The following is a 19,440-nucleotide window of genomic DNA, read 5'->3' on the forward strand; positions in this document are numbered from 1 at the left end:
ATGGTCTCCTCCTCGTGCCATTTCTCCCCCAGGTGTGTTGGGAGCAGCAGCTACGGCCAGGAGGCCCAGGACCCCCGGCTGCCCCACCCCCAGCACTGGATGCCCTATCCCCATTCCTTCGAAAGAAAGCCCAGATCCTGGAGGTGCTGAGAGCCCTGGAGGAGACTGACCCTTTGCTTCTCTGCTCACCTGCTACCCCCTGGCAGCCTCCAAGCGAGGGTCCTGGCTTCCCAGAACCCATCAACGGCGAGCTGTGTGGCCCACCGCAGCCTGAACCCTCTCCCTGGGCCCCCTACCTGCTCCTAGGTCCTGGTAGCCTGGGAGGCCTGCTGCACTGGGAGCGTCTCTTAGGGGGCCCAGGAGAGGAAGAGGGTGTTGGACAGCCCTGGGGCCCTAGTCAGGGCTCCCCACAGGCCCAGGGCACCAGTTCTGGGCCACCCTGTGCCCCAGGCAGCAGCTCCTCCTCCTCTTCTGATGAGGCAGGTGACCCCAATGAGGCACCCAGCCCCGACACCCTGCTCGGGGCCCTGGCCTGCAAACAGTTGAACCTAGGCCAGCTCCTCGAGGACACAGAGTCTTACCTACAGGCCTTTTTGGCTGGGGCTGCTTGCCCACTCAACGGGGACCACCCAGGTCCCAGGCAGCCAACTTCCCCAGACCAGGGGCCCCCCCAGCTGTCCAAGTCCAAAGGCCTCCCCAAGTCAACCTGGGGTGGGGGTACCCCAGAGGCCCACAGGCCGGGCTTTGGTGCTACCTCAGAGGGCCAGGGGCCCCTCCCCTTCCTCAGTGTATTCATGGGTGCAGGGGACACCCCCCTGGGCTCGCGGCCTGGCCATGCCCACTCCTCATCTCAGGTGAAAAGCAAGCTCCAAATTGGCCCCCCTTCTCCTGGAGAAGCCCAGGGACCCCTTCTGCCCTCTCCAGCCAGAGGTCTCAAATTTCTAAAGCTGCCTCCAGCCTCAGAGAAGGTCCCTAGCCCAGGAGGCCCCCAGCTCAGCCCCCAACTCCCTCGGAATTCCCGAATCCCCTGTCGGAACAGTGGCTCAGATGGCAGCCCCTCCCCGCTGCTGGCCCGCAGGGGTCTGAGTGGAGGAGAGCTGTCCCCGGAGGGGGCGCAGGGTCTGCCCACCAGCCCTTCACCTTGCTCCACAACCCCAGACACTGCGCAGCTCAGACCTCCCCAGCCAGCCTTGTCCACTACACTTTCCCCAGGACCAGTGGTATCTCCTTGCTACGAGAACATTTTGGACCTTTCTCGGAGCACCTTTAGGGGGCCTTCCCCAGAGCCACCTCCATCCCCACTGCAGGTGCCCACCTATCCACAACTAACTCTGGAGGTGCCACGGGCCCCTGAGATCCTCAGAAGCCCTGGAGTCCCATCCAGCCCTTGCCTCCCAGAATCCTGTCCCTATGAGAGTGGTCAGGAGAAGAGTTTGGACAAGGTAGGCTCAGAGTCTCCCCATCCTGGCCGCAGGACCCCAGGCAGCTCCTCCAAGAAGCCTGGCCAGGGGGTGGGGCGGCGACCTGGGGATCCTGGCTATACACCTCTGCGGGACAGACTGGCAGCCCTGGGAAAACTGAAGACTGGCCCTGAGGGGCCCCAGGGCCCAGAGAAGAATGGGGTACCAGCCAGGCCTGGCACCGAGAAGGCCCGAGGAGCAGGGAGGTCAGGGGAGAGCACTGGAGACATGGCACCCCTGACCTCCAGGCCCCCTGAGCAGCCAGAAGCCAAGGGGGGCCTACGGGGGGCAGTAGCCTTAGGTACAAGCAGCCTGAAGCAACAGGAATCAGGGCTCCTGGGGGACCCTGGGACCCGAGTCTACTCTTCTCACTCCATGGGGGCCCGGGTAGACCTGGAGCCTGTTTCACCAAGGAGCTGCCTCACCAAAGTGGAGCTGGCCAAGAGCCGGCTGGCAGGGGCCCTGTGCCCCCAAGTACCCCGCACCCCTGCCAAAGTGCCAACCTCAGCCCCCAGTCTCGGCAAGCCCAATAAGAGCCCCCACGGCAGCCCGACAAAGCTGCCTTCTAAGTCACCCACCAAGGTGGCACCCCGACCTGTGGCCCCACCAGCCACCAAGGAGCCCCCCAAGCCTGACAAAGGGAAGGGCCCACCTTGGGCAGACTGTGGTGGCACCATGGCCCAGCCCACACCCCCAGCACCTGGCCCTGTTGACCCAAGCCCAGGCCCCGAGGGGCAGGCCCCACACTCAGCCATTGAGGAGAAGGTGATGAAGGGCATCGAGGAAAATGTGCTGCGGCTCCAGGGCCAAGAGCGGGCACCTGGCACTGAGGCCAAGCACCGCAACACCAGCAGCATTGCCAGCTGGTTCGGCCTTAAGAAGAGCAAGTTGCCAGCGCTGAACCGCCGCACGGAGGCCACCAAGGGCAAGGAAGGGGCCAGTGGAGGCTCCCCACTCCGGAAGGAGGTCAAGATGGAAGCCCGGAAGCTGGAGGCTGAGAGCCTCAACATCTCCAAGCTGATGGCTAAAGCGGAAGACCTGCGCCGGGCGCTGGAGGAGGAGAAGGCCTACCTGAGCAGCAGAGCCCGGCCACGACCTGGGGGACCAGTGCCAGGGCCCAGTGCAGGCCTGGGGCAGGTGCAGGGCCAGTTAGCCGGCATGTACCAGGGTGCCGACACCTTCATGCAGCAGCTGCTCAATAGGTGAGAGCCTGCGACCAGTTGGCAAGTAGACAGTGGCTGGGGCCACTTTTCCCTCCATGGGAACACCTGGGGCTAGAGCTGGGGCTGGGACTGCCTTTCCTGGAAGCTGGGGCTTCCCAGACGCCAAAGAGGGTCGGTGGTCAAATGGCCCCAAAGCATCTGGGGATTAATGGCCTGCCCCAGAAGAGAGATCCAGGGCTTGAACCAGAATCCGGGGGTTTGTGTCCCAGTGCCCTTCCTCCCTGCTGTCTGACATTAGACTTGCTGAGACCCAGTTTCTCATTTGAGAAGAGTTAACAGTCTACATTTTCAGAGATTGTCTCCAGTGTCAGATGAGGCAGCCTGCCTAAGTGCCAGTGTACAGTAGTTAAGGGAATGCTAGTACCTAACCATGTTAGAAGATGAAGGTCTTCCCTCTCCAAGGTTTTCTGCCTTATAGGACAAGGAGAGGACCCTGCCCATCTTGCCCTTTGGCACCTGCCATAGACTCAGCAAAGGGAGCTGTGGTTGAGAGAAGAGGCTACCCCAACTTAGGGTCACTCTGTCTGGGTCAGGTAAGGCAGAATGTCCACAAGAATCAGGCCCCAGGTAGTGTGTGGTTTTGACAAGTGCACTCAAATACAGCTGGGGCAGGCAGGCTGTGTCACATGTGGACCAGGATGTGACCGTGTCTGCTCTCTACCAGCAAACATTGTCAAGAGGTCTCTAAGCTTGACCCTAGGTAGCTTCAGGAGAGTTCTCCCATCTCCCCTGCCCCAGCTGGTCCTCTGGGGTTTTCCCTGGGGTCTCTGCCTGTTCCAGTGTCAGGAGAGGTTGATAGGGGCAGCTACCAGAAATATGTCCCCTTACCTAGGGGCAGGGGGCACCTCACTAGGCCCAGCACCATTGGAGGGAACAAGGCCAGAATGTCTGGGTGCACCCGGGCCTCCCTCACCTCCATCTGCCCTGCTGCCCCTAGGGTGGATGGCAAGGAGCTGCCCCCCAAGAGCTGGCGGGAGCCCAAACCTGAGTATGGTGATTTCCAGCCAGCGTCCTCTGACCCCAAGAACCCTTGGCCAGCCTGTGGGCCCCGAAATGGCCTGGTGGGCCCTCTTCAAGGCTGCGGAAAACCTCCTGGGAAGGTAAGTCCTGGGACAGGGGCTGAGTGGAGGGCCTGGCTTTGTGGCCCTGCCAGGTCTCCTGCTCCCTGGAGGGCTCCCCTTCCCTGAGGCTTGGAAGCTTCTGGATGCATGTCTGGTCTTCAAGGAGCGTGGGGAGGGGACAAGGCCTTCTGAGGGCTACAGGTTGCCAGGACTCTCAGACCCATTCTCCAGGGGTCCTAATGGAGGGGACTAGGGTGGAGGGAAAATGGGCTCTGAAATCTCCTGTACCCCGTACAGCCAAGCTGCGAGCCAGGGAGGCGGGAAGAGATGCCCTCAGAAGACAGTCTGGCAGAACCAGTGCCCACCTCACACTTCACAGGTCAGCAGGGTCAAGAGCCAAGACTAAGGGGAGGGGATAGCTCAAGTGGTAGAGTGCATGCCTGGCATGCACAAGGTCCTGGGTTCAATCCCCAGTACCTCCTTCCAAAAAAATAAATAAATAAATGAATAAACCTAATTACCTCCCTCCCCCCACAAAAAAAAAAAAAAAAAGAGCCAAGACTAGGACCTGCCCCCACCCCCTGCTCACTTTATTCCTGTCACTGCAGCAGGTGCCAGGCCCTGAGTGCCATCTTGGTGCCAAGCACCAGTGGGCCCTGGGGCTGCACAGGAATAAATCACTCCCTGCAGAAGGTAACTGCCCTGCTCCTCCAGAATGGGGCAGGGCAGGCAGGGACCACTGAGCCTGTGGAGCCAGGAGAGGCCCTAACCAGGGGTGGAGCCTGGGCGGGGGCAGGAAGCTAGAAGAAGGCAGAGGGGCTGAGCTGCCTGCAGCCTCACATCCCTGACTTACCCTCTTCTCCCCAGCCTGTGGCTCTTTGACTCGAACCCTGGACAGTGGCATTGGGACGTTCCCACCCCCAGACCATGGCAGCACTGGGACCCCCAGCAAGAATCTTCCCAAAACCAAGCCACCACGGCTGGAGCCCTCACCCGGGGTGCCCCCAGCTCGGCCCCCACCCCTTACCAAAGTCCCTCGCCGTGCCCACACACTGGAGCGTGAGGTGCCTGGCATAGAGGAGCTGCTGGTGAGCGGGCGGCACCCCAGCATGCCGGCCTTCCCTGCCCTGCTCACCGCTGCTCCGGGCCACCGGGGCCATCAGACCTGTCCTGACGGTGAGTGTCTGGGCAGGTGGGTGGGCCTCTCTGGGAGCTCCACCTACCACCCACCTTCCCTTTGTCCTGGACAGATCCCTGTGAAGACCCGGCACCTCCCCCTCCTGTTCAGCTGGCCAAGAACTGGACCTTCCCCAACGCAAGGGCAGCCAGCGGCTCCTCTGACCCTTTCCTATGCCCACCCCGACATTTGGAGGGGTTGCCCAGGACCCCCATGGTGAGCATGGCCGAAGGGGACAGGGAACAGCACTGGAGGGCAGAAGGGAATGACATGGGGTGAGGTACAGCCCTGTTCCGGAGTAGGAGCGCCTGGATGACCCTCTGGTCAGCACACCCCCATGCCTTCTCACACCCCTCTTGGGGAAAGGGTTTCTCTCCCTTCCAGGACCTGGTAGGACTGTGCTCAGTTGTGCCTCCAGCACAGCTGCAGCGCCCCCATCAGGCGGATGGCGCCTCTCAGGCCGGCTGAGAGGAGAGAGGAGCTTCCTCCCCAGCCTCCCCTCCTTTCCTAGGCTCTGCCCATGGACCGAAAGCGGAGCCTGGAGCCCAGCCGCCCAGCTGCTGCACCCCAGGGCCCAGCATTTGGGGGTAGCCGCACCCCCAGCACGTCGGACATGGGCGAAGAAGGGAGAGTGGCCAGCGGGGGCCCCACGGGGCTGGAGACCTCAGAGTCTCTCAGCGACTCGCTCTACGATTCGCTGTCCTCCTGCGGGAGTCAGGGCTGAGTGGCTGCACGGGGACATGGGACCTCTCTGGAGTTGGCAACCACAGAATGGACCAGCTCTCCTCGCACCCGCCCCTTTGGGGCCCTGGAGGCTCCTCCCAGAAGGGACCAAGGAGGCAGATGGACAGGAAGGTGAAAGGGGGTCCCCGGCACACCCCACTGCTGTGGAGATGACCGCGCTCAGCTCAGGGAGAGACCCCACCCTTGGTCCCTTCTCTCACCCAGAGTAAGGCTCTTCCTCGGAGAGACTGGGGGTTCAAGGCTGCTGTGTCCTGGCCCCCAGCTCCCACTTCAGGCTGAGCCATCTTGTGGTGCTGGGCTTCCTGCCCACCGGCTGTGCCATCTCCGCCCGTTCTGGCGGCTCCCCTGCCCCGGAGGCCCTGCAGGGCCAGCCCGGAAGCCCCATGCTGGTGGAGTTTAGGGGCAAAGGGTCAAGTTGCCTTCTTTCTCTGTCTGCCCTAGTCCTCCCTGCTGTCTGGATGGTGCTGCCCTCCCCCGCCCCAGTTCTTTGGGGTCCATTTGTCTCTTCTTATTTTTTATTTTTTATTAAAGCGCCTGGCCCAGTCCCCACCCCTCATCCCCGCACTGCGGTTAATTTATCTGTCGTTAAAATTGCGGCTGCTCTGCTTCCAGCCTCTACTTCTGCCGTATCCCTAATAAAACGTGGAGGCCTCTCCCTGCCCCTGATTCGACTTGTTCTGTGGGAGGACTCAGGGATGGGCAGGTGGGTGGAGATTGTGTGGGCACCAGGGTGTGGGACTCTAGGGACCTGGACTCTGCCCCAGGTACCCTTGTGGGACAGCCCCCCACCACCAGGGGCATGGGGCAGCCCCCACCACGAGGGTCGTTGGCTGCCGTCGCCTGAGAAGGTAACTCAGGGTTGGGGAAGTGGGGTGTGTTTAGGCCTAGATGGTGCTTGGGGGTGTGGAGATGCTGCTGCCCCACGGCTTGATCAGGGCAGAAGGCTTGAGCTGCCCCTCGGTGGGGGTGGGGTGGGGTGGCTGTGGACACCCACTCAAACCCTGGACATACCAAATCACGTAGGTTGTGCAAACTCTGAACCTCAGGAGCCAGAGGGTAGACAGAGTTGTGTCTGCAGCCTCTTGTTACTACAAAGGGAGGCACAAACGGGTCTCAAACTTGCCACCTTCTGATCTCTCCTTAGACTTGGGCTTTTCCCAAGTCTTCTTGCCCCTATTTCTACCTCAGATTTCAACCAGAAGTTCCTCTGGCTCTCAGATTCTCACTTTAGGTTGGGGAGGCCAGGAAGATGGCTGTGCAGGAGGATCTAGGCTTCTAGGAGTTATTTCGGGCCCTCCAGGTGACATGAGAAGGCTGTGGGGGTGGTCGTGGCTCTCTAGCCCGTGGAGTTCCTATTGGGCATGGAACTGGGCAGTGACTTGAATGTGACCAGGTGGCACCAGCCCACCTCACACTGGCCAGCCAGGTTGGGCCTGGGAAGGATGCAGGATAACTTGTCCAGAGTGCCCACCTGTCATAGTCTGCACCTGCTACTTCCCCTGGCATGCTGTCTGGGGGCCACCTGGGCATCGTACATGCTTAACACCCCCGGCCTTGTGACCGAGACTCTGGACATTTCGTCGTGGAGGTAGGTGGCTCTGTAACGAATACCTGGTCTGTTGACACCACAGGCTTGCCGAGCCAAAGTCAAGAGTTCCTGGATAAGGAGTAGTGCTGGGCCCATTCACAACTCGGTTATACCACTGGACACCGTCCTGTGCTCTGATCAGCCCAGGGGAGATTGGGGGCAGGGAAGACGTCGGCGCCTCCTTTATCCTAGCTCCTTCCAGCAGTGTCTTTCCAGCCCTGTGAATGCTCTAGAGAGCATTTAACTCCCTGTTAAACATCTACCGTGTTGCCGACCTCCTGATAGCTAACCTGCACCCTAGCCTTGCAGGAGGAAGCAGCATCATTCTCATTTCACAGATGAAGACATCGAGGCTCAGAAACGTTCAGTGGTTTTCCAAGGCTGAGAAGAAATGGAGCCTGGCGGGAGTGATTCTTTTCTGATGTGTAGCTTTGCTTTCCAATGCCAGGATTTTAATTTCCTCTTCCTTTTTGGCCTTGGTTCACGCCTCGTGGACAGAGCTTGAGGACACTAGACTGGGAGTCAGGAGTCTTAGCCATTGAGTTGGGTTTTGTGGGGAAAGTTACATCCCTTCTCCCAGTCTTGGTTTTCCTTATCTATGGAAAATTGGAAAGTGGGGCCAGACCAGCTTTCCCCGTAGCTCTCTGCTCTTCCCACCCCTCCCCCAGTCTGGCTGATCTCCCTCCTGTTTCCCTTAGTTGATTTCATCACTGGAAAAATTAACAAGACTTAGAGAAGGGTCAAGTCAGATGTCTTGATTTTCTTCAGATGTCAAGATCCCATTTTCTTACTTCTGTCTTCTATTTCCAGGTACTTATCTCACTGTCCATTCAGCTTTTATGGGCTTAAGGATGTTCCAAGCTGTAGATCTCTGCCTCTTGCCAAGTGGGCTCAGAGAAGTCTACATCCTTCTCTTAACTTTTCATTTCTTGGTTTCTCAAGCCTTTTCCTGAAACTATTTGAACCTGATGGATTACCTCATTTCCTTGTTAGAACTGAATTGTTTGCCCACAGGATATTTACCCTATTTCTTTTCCGGGAAGGAACTTGGCATGGTGGGTTCGACTCTGGACTCCACGTCTTACAAGCTGAGACCAAGGGTCTATGCGTGTTTCTGTCAGCAGGGTCTCCTCGGTCTGCTGCCAGGCTCTGTCCTGCAGTGTCTGCAAACACATAGTGGCACCTTGGGCCCCGGGACAGCGTGGACTACCTGGGGAAGTATCTCACTGTCAGTCACCAGAGCAGAGTAGCATCAGCCACACCTGGTACCTGGAGCCAGCCTTTCCTGACAGACCGTTCCAAGGTGGGCAGCTCTCATTCCTGAGTCCCCCAGTGTGCTACTAAGGGGTACTGGGCCCAGACAAACCACCCACAGCTCACATAACTGTGTGTGCCCTCCACACAGACTGAATATTCCATCTGAAGTAATTTTGTGGAGGGGGACATAACAGGTGAGTTCAAGACACTCCCAGGAAACCGATTTCTCCTTGCACTTCAAGGAAGGGTTTGGCTGAAAGACTGCTCGATCCTCACTAGGGCAGAATACTTCATATCTCAGTTTGCAACATCTGTTTGCAGGATTAAGGTGACCTCACGGTTTTCTCCATGAACAATGAATGGGTGAATGTTTGCCCTACTATTATGACTGACCCTGGTCTGCTGCATTTCCCAAAGAAAAGAAGCCAAAACTGCCAGGCCCCGCCTTGACCCCCACAAGTGGCATCAAGGCATCGGCAAGAGACTGAAAAGGTTCTAGGTTCCACCTCACTGGGCACCCTGCCTCCTGCAGGAAATGTCTCAGAATGTTAACTGAGGCTTTCTGTGGGTTGCCAGTGGTTTTTATTTTCTTCTTTACCCTTTTCTAGATTTTTCTACAAATAGTATGTTTTGTTTTCTTTATCAAAAAAAGTTTAAAAAAAGAAACCATTATTCTCTGCAGCGAACTCCAGATATATACCCCCATTTGATAGTCCTGGGTAAGTTAATTCAAGTATATAATTACTTTTTTTAAGACATGTGAATTTAAAGTAAATATAGGTGAGCATTTCTATGATCTTGAGGTAAGAAAGAACTTTTTAAAACCCTTTTTTGTTTATTATTAAAGACATAGAGATTATAAAAGTGAATATTCATGGTTAAAAAGAATAATTGAAATTGAATAGAATATTATACAAGGAAGAGGAAGAGTCTTTCAAACTCCAGCTCCCAGTCTCACTCCCCAGACATCACCCAAGTTGACTGGTAATCTTTCAACTCACTTTTTTTTTTTTTAATTTCCTTTGGTGTGAGAGAATTTGCTTACATGTCATTATGCATTCTTCCAAATCAGTTTTTTTAAGGAATGTGATTTTGTTGTAGTATAGCCAACTCACTTTTTAAATGCACAGACACACTCACAGAGCATGTGTATGTTGACTTTTTATTAGGCAATGGGATTATTCAGTAATTACTGATCTGCTTCTTTTAGCACTTACTAATACATCTTGGAGATCTTTCTGAAGCCCACGAATCTCCATTATCATACACGGTCTTCCATTGTACAGGGGCCATGTTTCTGTGTTTTGCCATGACAAACAATGCTACAGTGAGCGTTGCATGTGTGTCTTTGGCCACTTGTGTATTTCTATAAGATAAATTCCTGTAAGTGGAATTGCTGAGTCATAAAATATGCTTACATTTTTTTATAGATATTAACACATTATACTTCACCAACAATACGTAAGTGGAACTATCTTCCACATCATTGAGTATTATCAAACTTTGTATTTTTAGCCAATTTAGCAGGAGTAAGTGATCATGTAGAATCTTGGAGCCCAAAGTAGGGACTTTGGCTTTTACTCAGAGTGAAATGGGAAGCAATTAGAGAGTGATAAGAATAAACTGTGGAGGGCAAGTATGGGAGACCAGTAAGGAAGGCTCTTGGGTAACTTCATTGGGAAATTGAGGCCTGTTCCAGGGCTGAGACACTGTAAACAGCAAGATTTGCTAATGTAATTGATGTGAGGGAAAGAGAAGAGTCAAGGATAACGCCAAGGTTTTTGGAGCAATTGGTAGGGAGAAGTTGCCATTAACTGATACAGAAAAGACTGATAGAGCAGACTAGGGGGAGGGAAGATCAGGAGTTAAGTATTGGACATGTTAAATTTGAGATGTCTTGGCCAACATCCAATGGAAAACATGGAGTAAGCAGTTGGTTATAGAAGTCCAGAGTTCCGAAAAGAAGCCTGGGCTGGAGATAAAAGTTGGTAAGTCATCAGCATATGGCTGTTATTTAAAGCCAGGGGACTAGATGAGATCACCAAGGGAATAAGAAGAGGAACGGTCTGAGTCCTAAGCCCTAGGATGCTCCATCTCTTTAGAGGTCAGAGGAAATGAAGCAGAAATAGCACAGAACACAGAGGGGAAGTACTTTGAAACAATATACATGTTTCACTTTCATCAAACTTTCTATTTATGCATTTATTTATATCAGTATGGACTCATGGTTTCCTATTTTATTCAGTAGTTTGTAATCCATTACAGTCATTATTTACTTTGGTGCTTGAACCGTCCATGATTTGACCAATAGGAGCTCCTTCAAACTGGCTTGGTTTCTGGGTTGTTTTTTGACAAATCCCCATCATTCTTTTTGCATATGTACTTACTTTCTGGCATAACATGTTCAAGATTCACCTTCCCAAACCCGGCCCCAGAGTCAGCCATTTTTCCAAACAGCCCTGATTTCTTTTTGTGGGAAAGTTATCCAGAAACCAAGATCTGGGAGCTGGGGATGCTCATTGTTAAGTGGGAGTTGTTGCTCGGCTCTAAGAGAAGGTTTCTTAAAGATAGAAGAAGTTAAAGCATTTTCTTATACTTCTAGGAATAATAGAATAGAGAAATTTTGATGATGCAGGAGAGAAAAGAGGAACTTGTTGGGCTTTAGTGCACAAGTGGCCTTAAGCAGCATCCACGGTACAGGAAGGAGGAACACACAGAGGCAGGTGGGTGAGTGTATATGGTGGAGTCTACTTATAGAAGAACTTTTCTGATTGCTTCTGTTTTCTCATGAAAATAATCAAGATCATCAGCCAAGAGGAAGGCTGGGAGAAAAAGGTGTTGGAGGTTTGACAACAGAAAATAGTATGGATAGTCATTTAGGAGCTCAGGAGTTCATGAGTAGGCTAGAGGATGTAATGGGAGTCCCAGGCAGCAGGAAGGGTCCACTTGAGGTGAGGAGGAATTAAAAGTGAGAGTTACTAACATGAATGTGTTGGGGGGTGTTCTCCTGCAATATTAGGTACAGAATAGGCAGCAAGTTGGATTAGCCAGGGCTGCCAGTTTGCCAAATGAGTGCAGCAGAGAGAGAGAGAGGCAAGGCAGTTAAAGGTATATGCAAGGGAGAGATTCTATTAACTGGCTGTGGGCTTTACATTGGTTAAGGAGGGAGAGAGAACAGTCAAGGAGAGAGGCATGAAAGGAAGTAGAATCTGTAGATTGAAGGTCTTGGTGAGATCAAAGGAATTTGGGAGATACAGTACCAGTGGGAATGAGTTGAAAAGATGTTGGGAAAAAATGAAGTGGTGGTCAGAGGGTGGGATGCATGAAACTGAGATTATGGGAGAATGTGAGATGTTATGGGTTGACTTGTGTCCCTCTCCCACTTAAAAAACATTGAAGTCCTAAACCACAGTGCCCTGGAAAATGACTTTACCAAAGTAATCAAGTTAAAAATGAGGTCATTTGGGTGGGCCCTAATCCAGAGTGACTGATGTCTTTATAAAAAGTGGAAAATTGGACACAGGGAGAATTCCATGTGGACGTGATGGCAGAGATCAGGGGTGCATCTACAAGCGAAGGAATGCCGGTGACTGCCACAAACCACCGGCAGTCAGGGGAGAGGCCTGAGGAGCACAGATTCTTCTTCCATAGCCCTCAGAAGGAACCAACTCTGCTGAGCCCTTGACCTGAAATTTCTAGCCTCCAGAACAGTGAGACAATAGATTTCTGTTGTCTAAGCCAATCTGTGATACTTTGTTACGACTGCCCTGGGACACTAACACAAGGCGTTGCAGTTATTGATGTCAACAAGGTCCAGGGAATAACCATGGGAGTGAGAGGCTCAGGTAGGGTGGAGGACAAGGTCATTGGAGAAGAGATCATGAAACTGAGAGGCCAGGAGATTGGGAGGATTATCTATGTAGATCCTGAGACCTCTAAGAATTAGGCCAGAGCTAGCATCAAAGGGAGTGCCAGTGAGGCAGGAGCCAAAACCTCAAGAGGAATTAACCCAGAGATTGATAAGCGAGGGGGGAAGGGAAGCATGGTGGGTGGAACAGTCTGAGTCGCGAGATTCAAAGCTGAAGGACTTTAGGGAAGAATGATCTGAGAGCAGCGCCGGAAGAGTAAGGAGGGCACGTGGGCTGAGGGAGAGGAAGCAGCGCCCACTTGAGAGGAAAGAGGGAGAGCCAGGAGGGCAGAGGGGCTGTGTCCGTGCTGATGACGAGCCATGAGCTCTGGAGGGCCAGGTGGAAGGGTTTCCCGAGACAGGAACAGAGAAGGGAATGTGCGGGGCTGTGAGGGTCAGAGTGTGAGAGACAGAGAGTCATCACATGTCAGTGGGAGCAGTGACAAAATATGGTGGCCACGCTTACCAGTTTACCACAGAGGGACTCTTTTTTCACTGTAACCTTTTTATCTTTTGAATTTCATACCATGTGGATAGGGAAAGTGGTGATGATGTGGAAGAGTCACTGCAGATAGAGGAAAGGGGCCAAGCTAAGGCCAAGTGAAGAGTTTTTCAAAGGAGGCTGGAGCCCAGTGGAGGCTGAGAAGCAGGAATGCCCAGTGGGAGAATCGTCAGGAAAGTGGGATTTTTGTGGCGCCTGTTTCTTCTCTGAGCAGGTGCAGAAGACTGGTTCTAGGACTAGAAAAGGAAGATTGTGGGATTAGTACAAGGATGGGCTTTGCTGATGAGGGAGTCAAGATGGCTGGTGAGGTCATCCTCTGTAGGCTCCAGCTTGAGCAATAGTAATGACATGTAAGAGCAAACACATAAACAGCATTTAGTGTGCCAGGCACTGTTCTAAGTGCTCACACATACTCAGTCCTCACCACAAGCTTTTAAGGTAGGTATTGTTTTTATCCCCATTTTAATATAAGACAGTGAAGTTCAAGCTTAAAAAGTTGCCCAAGGTCAAAGCTTGACTGTGGAAGGGCTGTGATTCCCACCCAGGCAGTTCAACTCCAGAGTCTGCGTTAAACAAAGAAGGAGATGCCAGGAAGGCACTGAAAGGAGCAGGAGGGGTTAAGGGGCAGGACTGGCGTTTCAATGCAGACAGAGTGCAGGTGAGAAGGGGAGAGAGCATGCCAGAGCTGGAACCACGCCAGCTGTGGGCTGTATGCCCGATGCGGCTGGCGGGAATGAGCCAGAGGTGACCGTCCCGGGAGGGAGAAGATCTAGGAACTGGGGGGCTGGGTGATGGAGGGCCATCCACAGAAGCTCTGAAGTGTCCCAAAGTGATGCAGACAGAGGGAGAGGACAGTTGGAGACAGGTCTCTGAGAAGTGCAGGGAATGATTCCTGCAGGAGTGAGCAGGCAGGGCAGAGTCTGGGCAGAGGGCAGCTGAGGCCTAAGGCAGCAGAAGCCATCAGGAAATGGAGTTTCTGTTGTTGACCCGTGTGGAAGCCAACAGGGTAACCCTGGGGGCCTTCTCTAAGGCAGAAGCCCTCCAAAAGTTATTTAAAAGTTACAAATTTAAATTTGCTGCACACGTTCTTTGTTGTGATTCTTTGTACTAAAAAAATCATTTCCTACAGAACGAAAAATCATTTCCTACAAAACATATGGCCACCAGGTGGGGCAATATTGGTAGCGCCCATCTGAGAGGTTTGCCGGCCTGAACTGCCACCCTGTGGCGAGAAGAGGAAGTGCAGGGTGTCCTCCCTTGGTGGTGACCAACACAGGGAATCCTGGCTCCTCTCTCCCCACACCCACTACATGCATTGCAGAAAGGACAGAGAACATGCATATGTGGACAAGGACAGACATAGACTCTTCCCTGTCAGAGTCCTTTTTTCCTGGAAGCTACCCTTTTCCAGCCCCCCGCTTTTTCCACAGCCAGTCCCAAGGTAGGCAGCTCTGGCAAGGGAGCAGAAGGGACTCTGGGCCTGGCTTGCCTCTCTCTTCCTGCCCCTTTTGAAGTCAGGACACTCTGCTGGGGGCCTGCCTCCCCTTTCATTCCTACATTTCCTCATCCACCCACGCTGTTGTTTAACAATAATCATTTGTGTGTGCACTTAGTAGGTGTGAAGTGCTGAGCTGGACCAGGAACCCAGAGATGGACGTGGCGTGTCCCAGCCCTTTGGACACACAGTTCTAGTGGGTGACGCCAGTCACTGGGTGATCGGTCACAGGAGAATGTGGGTAGTGCTACGATGGAGGTAGTGCTATGGATGCTGTGGAGGGCCCAGAAGGGGCCCAAAGACGGCTTCCTAGATGAGGTGGTGTCAAAACTAAGACCCACAGGGTGAGTGAGGAGTCAGGCAAAGAGGGTGGGGGTGAGAGTTCTCAGCAGAGAAATGAAAATGCCAAGGCCTAGCTGTGATGGATCAAATGGAACATTCTAGCATAATGATGAGTTTATGATGTCTGGGGCACTGAAAGATGCGAGGACAGAGGTGAGCAGGAGACCTGAATGTACGATGAAATGTTTGGACTTTGTCCTGATGGCAAAAATTAGCCATGGAAAAAGTTCAATGTTCACCATCAGAAAGAGCCATCTAGAAATAGTTTGCAGAGTGCATGGGAGAGACCCTAGGCTGGGGACTGGGAGGCCAGTGAGGAAGCTGGAGCAATACTCCAGGCAAGATTCAGTGGGGCCTGAACTAGGGGCTGGGTTAGAAGGCAATGGACAGACTAAAAATATTTCCATATGCTCCTTAAATGATGAGGTTCCTGGAGTTTTGTTAGGTTCCCTCATTCTTCATAAAACAATGAAGAATTTTAACTATTTGAGATCCATCTAAGTTGTGTTTATCTATGGCTTTTTATGGCAGAGTAGTATTCCCTACAGCAGTGAGGTGCACAGTTTGTACATTCCCCTGCTGAAGGATGTTTGGGCTGTTTCCAGGTTTGGGCTATTACCAATAAAGCTTCTCTGAACATTCATGGACAGAGAATGTTTTTTGTGTAAACACCAATTTTCATTTCCCTAGTATAAATACCTAGTAGTGCGATTGCTAGTTTGTATGGTTAATATGTTAAATTTTATAAGAAACTGCCAATTGTTTTTCAGAGGTTGTACCATTTCACCTCACCGCTGGCCATGTGTGAGGGATCCAGTTGCTCCACATTCTCACTAGTACTCGGTTTTATAACAATTTTTTAAAAAATTTAGTATTTCATTGCTGCCTTGATTTGCATTTGCCTAATATCTAATGATTTAACATCTTGTCATGTACTTATCTGCCATCTGTCTCTTTGGTGACGTGTCTTGAGTTCAAGGAGCTGACTCACTTGTGTGGTTTTAAAATGTACCAGATCATCCACATCTCTATCCCTAACTTCTCCCCTGAGCTTCAGACTCATATGCAAACGCCTCCTGGCATCTTTGTGGAAGTCCCTGACGGCTGTCATCTCCACACGTCCAAAACCAAAACCGCCATTCCACCCCCAGTCCTGGGCCTCCTTAGTGGAAGAACTAACACTTGGATTTTTACTATGGGCTGAATGCTGTCCTGAATGCTTTATGTATTTTAATAAACTTAATCCTCCCAACCATCCTATGAGGTAAGTACTGTTTTTACCTCCGTTTTACACGTGGGAGAATGAGGCACAGAAAGGTTGAGTAACTCATCCAAGTTTGCAGAGCTGGCAAGTGGCTGGTAGGACTGTCCAGACTCCTGAGAGTCACCCTGGGGTCTCCTGTCTTTCTCTCTGCGTCTGTTCAATCACTAAGGCCTGGACATTTCACCTCCTGAATATTTCACTTCATTGCCTATCTTTGTATCCTTATAACTGCTGCTCAGACCATCTTTTCTTTTGTCTGGACCATTGTAAGTACTTTTTTATTTAACTCTTTATTATAGAAAGTTTCAACCCTACAAAAACTAGAAAGAATAGTACAATAAATATGTCCATTGCCTGGTTACAACCAATATAAACTCATGACCATTCACTTCTACACCCTCTACTCCCTGCTGCCACCCAAATGCATTGTTTTGAAGCAAATCTTGGGCAGTGTATTAATGCATGTATAAATATTTCAGTATGCCTCTCTAAAAGATAACTTTTAAAGAACACCGTCACAATTACATGACTAGCATTATGCATTAGCAATATTTCTGTAAATCATCGACTGTCTAGTCCGTGTTGGAATTAGTTATCTACTGCTGTGTAACTTAGTGGTTTGAAACAATAATAAGCTCGGTCATTCCCAGTTTCTGTGAGTCAGGAATTTGGGAGCAGCTTAGCTAGTTCCGGCTCAGCGTCTCATGAGATCGCAGTCACTTGGAAACTTGACAGGTCCTGGAGGATCTGCTTTCCAGGTGGCTCATTCACACTGGCTGGCAAGTCGGCACTGCCTGTTGGCAGGGGGCTCAGGTCCTCTCTGCAAGGACTCTCCACAGGGCAGCTTGAATGGCCTCAGAACCCGTGCCTGGTTTCCCCCAGAGCAAGTGAACCAGGGAGCCAAGGAGGAAGCTGCAGTGCCTTTCACGGCCAGGCTTCCTAAGTCACAAATGCTTCTGCAGTGTCCCTCCCGTCACACATGCCAGCCTGTTTCAGTGTAGCAGGTGTGGATACCAGGAGGCCAGGATCTAGGGGGCATCCTGGAGAATGGTTATCGCAGGGTCAAAGTGCTCCAGTTCCCCTCTCTCTTTCATTTCATTACAGTTGGTTTGTTTGAATCAGGATCCACAGAAGGTCTACGTCATTGCATTTTCTTGATATGGCTCGTAAGTCTTAACCTCTAGTCTCCTTTCCCTCTTTTGTGATTTCGGTCTTGCTTCTTTGCCTTTTTTTTTTTTTTTTTAAGAAACAAGGTTGTTTGTCCTTAGAGTCTTGTATTTACTAGACTTTGCTGCTTTTATCCCCATGTCATTTAACATGGTCCTCTCTCATCCTTCTCTTTCCTGGTACTTAGATTAGAACTTAATAGTGATTCAGATTCCATTTTTTTTGCAATTAAACTTTATTGGTAGTGTTGTTTGCATCCATCAGAAGGCATATAATGTCAGGTTGTGTCTCTTAACATGATGTTGGTGGCTAGCAATTATCATCACTCAGCTTCATTGTTTCATCAGAGGTTTACAAAATAGTGATACCAACCCTGTAATCCCATCATCTATTAGCGAATACTTCTGCAGAGAGAAGCTTTTACCTACTTTTTGATTACTCTATAGTTTATACATAAAAGAAAGGATAAATGCTTCTGTTTATTGACAAGTAGTCAGAAGTGACTGGTTCCTAGCATTCTCCAAAGGAGACCAATAAAATATTTTTAAAATATCATCATGAATTTATGAGTTTAAAAATACTTGATTTCAATCCGTTGCACTTATAATTCCTGTTGATGCTCAGATTACTCCATCTTTGGCCAGCAGGAGCCTCTTTAGATTAGCCTGAGTCCTTTCGAATTATACTGAAGTAGTCATCTTTAATAGCCGCTTTGCTTTCTGACATAACATTATGTGCCAGGTTTATCTTGTTTATTACCTGTGCAGACCTCTAAGCATCATTTTTCCAAGGAGCACTGGTTCCTTTTAGTGAGAAATGAGAGACCACAATCTGGGCATTAGTGTATAATTGCCTGTTAACTAGTCCCTTTCCTCCAGTCTGTTCTCTAGTCACCTGAGATGTGAAAACACAAATCTGACCACTCCCTTGCACAAAGCCCTTCCGTGTTCTCTGCCGCCCTCAGGACAAAGCCAGCTCCTTAGCACCAAAAGTTAGGTCCACAGTTACTGCTTACCTCCTCCTTCTCATTTCCTACTAGTTCCCTCCTTAAAATTTACAACCCAGCAAAACCTTTTGGCCGCCCCCGCGCTCCCCATGCTGAATCATACTCCTGTGCCTTTTCTCTTACTAATCCCTTGACCTGAAAACACCCACTCCCTCCATGGCCTTTCTGAACCTGGTCACCTGTCTCACTTGACTTAATCTCACCTGAGCTCAGTATCATCTCCAACACTTTTCCTGGAATCACAGGCGGGGCTATGTCTCTCACCGCTGCCCCACCTCACGGCCCTGTGCTTATGTTTAAGTGCTTCATGTCTGCACGTAGCTCTCCTGTGCTGCTCAGCTTGATGACCAGAAAGTAACTGCCTTACCCATCTTGACCCCCAGCATGAAGCACATCACCTGGTGTGGAGTGGACGTCCCCACCTGAACCCCCCCGCCCAGGCAGGACGGACTGTCTCTTCTCCCCACACCGTGGTCCTGGACTCCCGCCGCCCACCAGTGCCTCCCCCACTTTAGTTCAGCCTGCAGGTCTGCTAGGCATGGAATGAGCTGCTATGTTAACCTCTTCTGTCTAACTTGTGATTGGTGGGCCAGTTGGGGAGAAGGCTAAAAGGGAGCTCTTTTACTCTGGTTACAAAGATTGGGGGTGGGGAGACTTTGCCTCAAACACCTCACATTTCCTGCTCCACCCCAGCTGGAGCCTTGGCCAGGAGTCAGAGTAACAGGAAGCTCTGCCTACAATGAAGGTGACAACCACAGGGCAAGTGTGCCAGAATGAAGTAACCTGATCGTAATGCAAACTCGGGTTTCTAATTTCAAATGTAAACACTAGGAAGACAAGGATTTTTATATTTTCACCGATGATTCCTAGCATCAATAGAGTCTCTCCACAGTGGGTGACCACAAATACTTGTGATGCTTTTTCCATTATGCATCCCCAAATTTCAAAGCTTGGCTGTACACTGGAACCAAGACGTGCCGCTACCATGAACCCCCTACAATAAAGGCTGGGCAGAGAGAGGACCAGAGAAAGGCCTGGACTGCATATGGGACATAAAATTACCAACATCTGAGGCAAACTAGGGCTACACAGGGAGGCCTAAGCGGGGGTCTCCTTGTTTCTACTTATACCTAGAGCAGAAACGTAACCCTGTCCCACTCCCAGCCCCGAGAACAAGAAGTCAGATAGCACCCCAAACCCCGTGTTCAGCTGTGGCCTTGAATTTCACACACACACTTACACCAGGA

General features: G+C 51.4%; 1 protein-coding gene across 7 annotated transcripts in view; it reads left to right on the forward strand.

The window, feature by feature from the left end:
• NCKAP5L (NCK associated protein 5 like) overlaps nucleotides 1-6,318 on the forward strand; it is a 47,212-nt gene extending 40,894 nt beyond the window's left edge. For 6 of the 7 annotated variants that reach the window (XM_074374897.1, XM_074374899.1, XM_074374895.1 and 3 more), the window contains 6 exons: nucleotides 33-2,662; nucleotides 3,621-3,783; nucleotides 4,042-4,123; nucleotides 4,612-4,920; nucleotides 4,995-5,137; nucleotides 5,433-6,318. In XM_074374897.1, coding sequence (XP_074230998.1) covers nucleotides 33-2,662; nucleotides 3,621-3,783; nucleotides 4,042-4,123; nucleotides 4,612-4,920; nucleotides 4,995-5,137; nucleotides 5,433-5,645 — 3,540 coding nt within the window. In that variant the 3' untranslated portion in view covers nucleotides 5,646-6,318. Of the gene's footprint in view, nucleotides 1-32; nucleotides 2,663-3,620; nucleotides 3,784-4,041; nucleotides 4,124-4,611; nucleotides 4,921-4,994 lie in introns of all 7 variants that reach the window. The other variant, XM_074374901.1, reaches the window with a different exon arrangement.
• The last annotated feature ends 13,122 nt before the right edge of the window (nucleotides 6,319-19,440 follow it).

The sequence above is a fragment of the Camelus bactrianus genome, chromosome 12, assembly GCF_048773025.1.
Source record: "Camelus bactrianus isolate YW-2024 breed Bactrian camel chromosome 12, ASM4877302v1, whole genome shotgun sequence".
NCBI classification, from domain to species: domain Eukaryota; kingdom Metazoa; phylum Chordata; class Mammalia; order Artiodactyla; family Camelidae; genus Camelus; species Camelus bactrianus.